We start from the raw sequence: 7,769 nt of genomic DNA, 5'->3' as shown, positions 1-7,769 counted from the left end.
GCAAAGAAGAGCAAGGAAGCTGTGGAAGGATGTAGAGAGCAAGAGTTGTGAGGAGCGTTTGAAGGAAGTGGGGCGTTTAGTTTGCAGGAGAAGGCGGCTGAGGGAGACGTTACCGGTGGTTTAGTGGTGGGCTTGGTAGTGTTGGGTTCACGGTTGGACTCGATAATGTTGAGGGTGTTTTGCGACCCAAATGACTGTGTGATTGTATATGGGGCACGGTGCAAGGGCAGGGGAGTTTCTGGAGAGCCCGTGAGTGTGGCGGCAGGCAGAGAGGGAGTGTGAGCGTCAGGCAGGGGAGGTGGTGGTGAGCCAGGGCCTTTGTGGTGTTCAGCTGGGGTGAGTGGTGAGGGGTGAGGCCATTTCTGTGCGCAGCGTCTGAGGGGCTGAAAGAGAATTAGGAGATTGCCAAGGGGAGTTGGAGGCGAGCGTGCAGCAGGCAGGTGCAGAGCGGAGGCCCTGGTGGTGGTGGATGCATGCGGAAGGGTTGATGAATGGCGAGGCCTGGTGCAGTTGAGGCAGGGTGAGCGTTTGCAGGGTGCTTGTCAGGCGAGCAGCGCTCGCTGGTGAAGACGATGAAGGGAGGTGGGCAGGAGTGCTGTGCGACTGGGCGTACGTAAGTCCCCGGGGCCTGAGGGGTTGCAGGCAGGAGTGTCGAGGGAGCTGGCCGATGTGCTTGGGAGGCCGGCGTTGGTTGTCTTGGAATGGTCACGGTGCCTGGGCGCAGTTTCTGCTGGCTAGAAGAGAGCCCTTTGAGGTCCTATGTTAAGGAAGATGAGGAAGGACGATGTGGTAAATGAGAGGCTGCCTAGGCTGACGTCGTTTGCGGGGAAGGCGATGGAGGAAATGGTCCTGGAAAGCACTGCGAAGGCCAGGAAGGAGAAGAAGGTGCTGGGGAATTGTGAGTGTGGATTTAGGAAGGGGAAACGTTGCTTGTCGAGCTCCGTGTCTTCTGCGTTGAAGTGACTCGCTTTGTGGACGAGGAGAGAGCCGTGGCTGGTGTTTAGCTCGACCTTGTAGTAGCGCCTTTGAGGCTTTCTCCCCTCGCGTGGTCGTAGAGAAGGCGAGGAAGTATGGGTTGCGTAAGCGGAGAGTGAGGTGGAGCGCAAAGTGGCTGAAGGTCTGGGCCGAGAGGCTTGTGATCGGTGTCCCAAAGTCGAGATGGAGGCAAGTCTCAAGCGGTGTAGGCCAGGACTCTGATCTCGGGCCCGCAGGGTTGAACACGGTCATCACTGACGTGGGCAGTGGGACGAAGTGCCCCCTGAGCAAGTTGTGAGGTGCTGCAGAATGTGGAGGAGTGTCTGAGGCAGGGGCTGGATGTGGCACCATTGAGAGGGATGTGGAGAGGCTGGAGATGGGGGCAGAGAGGAATGTGCTGAAGTTCAGGAGGGGAAATGCAAAGTCGTGCATGCGGGGAGGAATAGCGCTGGGCCCGAGGCCGTGGTGGGGGCCGAGAGGGTGGAAAGCAGCTTTGCTGAGCACGGCTTTGCTGAGTGCTGGTGGAGAACAAGCTGAGTATGAGGCAGCAATGCAGCCTTGGGTCAAAAGAGGGCAAGAGCGTCCAGGGCAGTGTTGGGCAGCGCGTTGCCAGCAGGTCGGGGAGGTGCTCTCGGTCTCTGTTTGGCGCTGCTGAGGCCCCGTGTGGAGTCGTGTGTCCAGCTGAGGGCTCGGCAGTGGAAGAAGGACGTGGCCTTAGCGGAGCGGGTCGAGCGCAGGGCCAGCAAGAGGCTGAAGGGACTGGAGCATCCTTCGTAGGAGGAGAAGCTGAGAGGGGTGGGAGGTTTCTGAGCCAGGAGGCAAGGCCGCGCGGGGAGATGTCATCAATGTGCGTAAATGCTGGATGGGAGGGAATGAGGACGGGGAGTCGGAGTGTTGTCGTGGGTGCCCACGGGCAGGGCAAGTGTGACTGGGGAAAGCTGCAAAGACGTGGCATTTCCTTGGAAGAGAAGGCAAGCCTTTTTCAGTGTGAGGGTGGTCAAAGAGCGGCAGTGGTTTGCGAGAGAGGCGTTGGAGTGTCCATCCCTGGCTCTATTGAAAAGGTGACGAGACGTGGTCGTGGACGGCCTGCTTGAGCAGGTTGGATTGAAGTAGCTGATCTGTGGGGGTTCCTTGCGCAGTCGGTGATTCTGTTTGGTGTGATTCTGCTTGCTGTGATGGGAGATAGTGGTGCTGAGGAAAAGAGTTGGCGAGGTGTGTGCTGTCAGGGGAGCTTGCATCAGAGGCTTGTTTCGAAGTGCAGTAAGGTATGCAAGGCTTTGTTTGGGCAAGTGAAGGGGTTGTGTCGGGGCCTGGAAGCCCCCTGGGTGGCAGTGGGTGTTGTTGCTGGGGAGGTACTTGGTAAGAGAGGTCTTGTGGCCCTTTTGCAGCTATCCCGATGGGCTCTTTAGCCCTGGCTTGGTGGCGCGTGAGGCTGGAAGAGGCTTGGGAGAAGAAAGGAAGAGGAGGCGTGCGAGGCTGGGATGCAGGAGAACTTTATTGGGAGAAAACCAGCAGTGAAAAGGCAGGAGCGGCCAGTGGAAGGGAGGCGGTGTGAGGTGCAAGTAGGGCGAGCAAGAGGCAAGGTGCCTTGTGCGCAGTAGCTTTCTGCGGAGCACCGAGGTCTTGCTTCCTCTGTTGGGAGTGTCCCACCGTGGGTCCCTGTTGGTCTTGGGCTTGTGAGGAGGTGGTTGGAGCAGAGAGTACTGGAGAGAGCAGAAGGGGCGCTGGAAAGAAGGAAGTGGGAGAAGCGGAGGAGGTTGATGGGCCATGTTTCCGGGCTGGCCCCCTTCCCTGCTTGCTTTGTGCCTTGAGAGGAGGAGCCGTGGATGCCCGCTCCAGGTGCCAGGCAGGGCCTGGAAGTGCGTGGTCAATCCATGCCGTGCCGCGGGTTGCCGGGCGTGTGCGGTTGGTGTGAGGCGTGGTGGCGAGGGCCCTTAGCAGGGGTAGCAGCCTCTTGCGCCGCTGAAGCAGCCCAGGCCTCCGAAGCCGTAGCCGAAGGCACCGGAGGAGACGGGCACTCCCTGGGAGCTGAGGACGGTGCCCACGGCAGCGGATGAGGAGGATCCGACGGTGGTGTTCTGTGGGAAGGAGCTGAGGATGGGTCCTGGCAGGGTGACCACGACGGTGGAAGGCTGGATGACGACGCGGGAGTCCTCGCACTGCCTGACGCAGGGCTCGTTGCAGCTGTTAGCCAGCGGGGTGGGTCCGCAGGGGCGGCAGAGGTCGTAGCAGGCCATGTGTGTGGTGCGGAGGGGCCCTGGAAGAGAGGGCGTTGAGGAAGCGGAGGGGCGTGGGGGTGCGAGGGGCGGTGTTGCAGGAGGGAGGGAGTCCAGGGAGGCCTGGTGCGGGTGTGTGTGGAGCGTGGCGGTGGGGAGGCGTGAGGGCTGTTGAGGCTGGGGGCAGAGCGTGCTGGAAGTTGCGGGGGCCAGGTGGGTCAGGAGGAGTAGGAGGGAAGGGTGTTGAGGCTCACCTTGTTGACGGCGGAGGAGAAGGCGTGAGGAGAAGTGCGTGAGGGAGAGAGGTGCCGGGCCGGCTTTTATGCTGGTCCCCGAGTGCCCGAGGGCGGGACAGCCTTTGCGCACGAGAGCGTTTTGCAGGAAGCAGCCCTTGCGTGCCAGAGGCTGGCAAGCAATGAGGTGGGGTGTGTTTTCCTTCCCGCAACGCTCCCTTGTCATGCCCTGCTCTTGAGGACATGTCCATCTGGCCCTGGCGGCAGCTTTTAAGTGAGAGTAGGTATTTGGGAGGATTTGCATGGCAGGTGCGTGTCAGGGCATTGGGCAGACTGTGCCGAAGCGTAGGAGAGGTGGGGTGTCGTCAGTGAGGTCATCCCGTGGCAGTCGTGTAGTGTGGTTTGTGGGTGCGTTGTGCAGAGGGGCCCCGTTTCGTCGTAAGCCTGGAAGGGTGGTGTGGGCTTTGGAGGTGTGCCGGGCGTGAAGGGCTGCCCCTTGCATCCGCTTGGTGCGTCTCCGCCTTGCTTCCAGGTCACGACGGCTGTCTTTAGGCCTGGCCTTTCCCATTGGGTGTGCTCTGTGTGTGTGTTGGTGCCTCTGTGGCTTGTGAGGTTGTAGCTGGGAGAAGGGAGGGTGCCTGTTTGGGCTTGTGCCCCCTTGGTGCTGTCCCTGGGGGTGTCAGTGCAAGCAGGCAGAGGAGGGGTGCTTGGGAGAGCAGGCCGTTGTCCCGGCAGCCCTGGTTGAGAGGTGGCGTGGCCTGTGATGTGGGGAGCCCTGCCCCGCTCCCCAGCGTGTTGTGTTGGCCCCTGGGTAGCGCTGGCCTTAGGTGGGGCCAGCACGTTTGCCTGCTGGGCTGTGGCGTGACGCAGTGCTTGGGCTGTGGCGTGACGCATGCAAAGAAGAGCAAGGAAGCTGTGGAAGGATGTAGAGAGCAAGAGTTGTGAGGAGCGTTTGAAGGAAGTGGGGGCGTTTAGTTTGCAGGAGAAGGCGGCTGAGGGAGACGTTACCGGTGGTTTAGTGGTGGGCTTGGTAGTGTTGGGTTCACGGTTGGACTCGATAATGTTGAGGGTGTTTTGCGACCCAAATGACTGTGTGATTGTATATGGGGCACGGTGCAAGGGCAGGGGAGTTTCTGGAGAGCCCGTGAGTGTGGCGGGAGGCAGAGGGGCAGTGTGAGCGTCAGGCAGGGGAGGTGGTGGTGAGCCAGGGCCTTTGTGGTGTTCAGCTGGGGTGAGTGGTGAGGGGTGAGGCCATTTCTGTGCGCAGCGTCTGAGGGGCTGAAAGAGAATTAGGAGATTGCCAAGGGGAGTTGGAGGCGAGCGTGCAGCAGGCAGGTGCAGAGCGGAGGCCCTGGTGGTGGTGGATGCATGCGGAAGGGTTGATGAATGGCGAGGCCTGGTGCAGTTGAGGCAGGGTGAGCGTTTGCAGGGTGCTTGTCAGGCGAGCAGCGCTCGCTGGTGAAGACGATGAAGGGAGGTGGGCAGGAGTGCTGTGCGACTGGGCGTACGTAAGTCCCCGGGGCCTGAGGGGTTGCAGGCAGGAGTGTCGAGGGAGCTGGCCGATGTGCTTGGGAGGCCGGCGTTGGTTGTCTTGGAATGGTCACGGTGCCTGGGCGCAGTTTCTGCTGGCTAGAAGAGAGCCCTTTGAGGTCCTATGTTAAGGAAGATGAGGAAGGACGATGTGGTAAATGAGAGGCTGCCTAGGCTGACGTCGTTTGCGGGGAAGGCGATGGAGGAAATGGTCCTGGAAAGCACTGCGAAGGCCAGGAAGGAGAAGAAGGTGCTGGGGAATTGTGAGTGTGGATTTAGGAAGGGGAAACGTTGCTTGAGCGAGCTCCGTGTCTTCTGCGTTGAAGTGACTCGCTTTGTGGACGAGGAGAGAGCCGTGGCTGGTGTTTAGCTCGACCTTGTAGTAGCGCCTTTGAGGCTTTCTCCCTCGCGTGGTCGTAGAGAAGGCGAGGAAGTATGGGTTGCGTAAGCGGAGAGTGAGGTGGAGCGCAAAGTGGCTGAAGGTCTGGGCCGAGAGGCTTGTGATCGGTGTCCCAAAGTCGAGATGGAGGCAAGTCTCAAGCGGTGTAGGCCAGGACTCTGATCTCGGGCCCGCAGGGTTGAACACGGTCATCACTGACGTGGGCAGTGGGACGAAGTGCCCCCTGAGCAAGTTGTGAGGTGCTGCAGAATGTGGAGGAGTGTCTGAGGCAGGGGCTGGATGTGGCACCATTGAGAGGGATGTGGAGAGGCTGGAGATGGGGGCAGAGAGGAATGTGCTGAAGTTCAGGAGGGGGAAATGCAAAGTCGTGCATGCGGGGAGGAATAGCGCTGGGCCCGAGGCCGTGGTGGGGGCCGAGAGGGTGGAAAGCAGCTTTGCTGAGCACGGCTTTGCTGAGTGCTGGTGGAGAACAAGCTGAGTATGAGGCAGCAATGCAGCCTTGGGTCAAAGAGGGCAAGAGCGTCCAGGGCAGTGTTGGGCAGCGCGTTGCCAGCAGGTCGGGGGAGGTGCTCTCGGTCTCTGTTTGGCGCTGCTGAGGCCCCGTGTGGAGTCGTGTGTCCAGCTGAGGGCTCGGCAGTGGAAGAAGGACGTGGCCTTAGCGGAGCGGGTCGAGCGCAGGGCCAGCAAGAGGCTGAAGGGACTGGAGCATCCTTCGTAGGAGGAGAAGCTGAGAGGGGTGGGAGGTTTCTGAGCCAGGAGGCAAGGCCGCGCGGGGAGATGTCATCAATGTGCGTAAATGCTGGATGGGAGGGAATGAGGACGGGGAGTCGGAGTGTTGTCGTGGGTGCCCACGGGCAGGGCAAGTGTGACTGGGGAAAGCTGCAAAGACGTGGCATTTCCTTGGAAGAGAAGGCAAGCCTTTTTCAGTGTGAGGGTGGTCAAAGAGCGGCAGTGGTTTGCGAGAGAGGCGTTGGAGTGTCCATCCCTGGCTCTATTGAAAAGGTGACGAGACGTGGTCGTGGACGGCCTGCTTGAGCAGGTTGGATTGAAGTAGCTGATCTGTGGGGGTTCCTTGCGCAGTCGGTGATTCTGTTTGGTGTGATTCTGCTTGCTGTGATGGGAGATAGTGGTGCTGAGGAAAAGAGTTGGCGAGGTGTGTGCTGTCAGGGGAGCTTGCATCAGAGGCTTGTTTCGAAGTGCAGTAAGGTATGCAAGGCTTTGTTTGGGCAAGTGAAGGGGTTGTGTCGGGGCCTGGAAGCCCCCTGGGTGGCAGTGGGTGTTGTTGCTGGGGAGGTACTTGGTAAGAGAGGTCTTGTGGCCCTTTTGCAGCTATCCCGATGGGCTCTTTAGCCCTGGCTTGGTGGCGCGTGAGGCTGGAAGAGGCTTGGGAGAAGAAAGGAAGAGGAGGCGTGCGAGGCTGGGATGCAGGAGAACTTTATTGGGAGAAAACCAGCAGTGAAAAGGCAGGAGCGGCCAGTGGAAGGGAGGCGGTGTGAGGTGCAAGTAGGGCGAGCATGAGGCAAGGTGCCTTGTGCGCAGTAGCTTTTTGCGGAGCACCGAGGTCTTGCTTCCTCTGTTGGGAGTGTCCCACCGTGGGTCCCTGTTGGTCTTGGGCTTGTGAGGAGGTGGTTGGAGCAGAGAGTACTGGAGAGAGCAGAAGGGGCGCTGGAAAGAAGGAAGTGGGAGAAGCGGAGGAGGTTGATGGGCCATGTTTCCGGGCTGGCCCCCTTCCCTGCTTGCTTTGTGCCTTGAGAGGAGGAGCCGTGGATGCCCGCTCCAGGTGCCAGGCAGGGCCTGGAAGTGCGTGGTCAATCCATGCCGTGCCGCGGGTTGCCGGGCGTGTGCGGTTGGTGTGAGGCGTGGTGGCGAGGGCCCTTAGCAGGGGTAGCAGCCTCTTGCGCCGCTGAAGCAGCCCAGGCCTCCGAAGCCGTAGCCGAAGGCACCGGAGGAGACGGGCACTCCCTGGGAGCTGAGGACGGTGCCCACGGCAGCGGATGAGGAGGATCCGACGGTGGTGTTCTGTGGGAAGGAGCTGAGGATGGGTCCTGGCAGGGTGACCACGACGGTGGAAGGCTGGATGACGACGCGGGAGTCCTCGCACTGCCTGACGCAGGGCTCGTTGCAGCTGTTAGCCAGCGGGGTGGGTCCGCAGGGCGGCAGAGGTCGTAGCAGGCCATGTGTGTGGTGCGGAGGGGCCCTGGAAGAGAGGGCGTTGAGGAAGCGGAGGGGCGTGGGGGTGCGAGGGGCGGTGTTGCAGGAGGGGAGGGAGTCCAGGGAGGCCTGGTGCGGGTGTGTGTGGAGCGTGGCGGTGGGGAGGCGTGAGGGCTGTTGAGGCTGGGGGCAGAGCGTGCTGGAAGTTGCGGGGGCCAGGTGGGTCAGGAGGAGTAGGGGAAGGGTGTTGAGGCTCACCTTGTT

The 7,769-nt window shown here is 60.9% G+C and overlaps 2 protein-coding genes across 2 annotated transcripts; both read right to left on the bottom strand.

Annotated features, from left to right (window-relative positions):
• Positions 1 to 2,909: 2,909 nt before the first annotated feature.
• Positions 2,910 to 3,212, bottom strand: LOC140645964 (feather keratin 1-like). The gene has a single exon (XM_072849406.1). The coding sequence runs from the start codon at positions 3,210 to 3,212 to the stop codon at positions 2,910 to 2,912; it is 303 nt and encodes a 100-aa protein (XP_072705507.1).
• Positions 3,213 to 7,229: 4,017 nt separating this feature from the next.
• On the bottom strand, positions 7,230 to 7,531 carry LOC140645970 (feather keratin-like). Its single transcript, XM_072849413.1, is given in 2 exon segments — positions 7,230 to 7,510; positions 7,513 to 7,531. Coding segments are annotated over 2 exon segments (300 nt in total).
• Between the last annotated feature and the right edge of the window lie 238 nt (positions 7,532 to 7,769).

Source organism: Ciconia boyciana, unplaced genomic scaffold (genome assembly GCF_034638445.1).
Source record: "Ciconia boyciana unplaced genomic scaffold, ASM3463844v1 HiC_scaffold_55, whole genome shotgun sequence".
In the NCBI taxonomy this organism is placed as follows: domain Eukaryota; kingdom Metazoa; phylum Chordata; class Aves; order Ciconiiformes; family Ciconiidae; genus Ciconia; species Ciconia boyciana.
Note: the sequence above shows the minus strand (reverse complement) of the source record. Positions and strands in the feature narration are given on the sequence as shown.

Bases quoted from the DNA above. Each gene is read 5' to 3' on its own strand.
- LOC140645964 (XM_072849406.1), bottom strand. From the start codon at position 3,212: ATGGCCTGCTACGACCTCTGCCGCCCCTGCGGACCCACCCCGCTGGCT.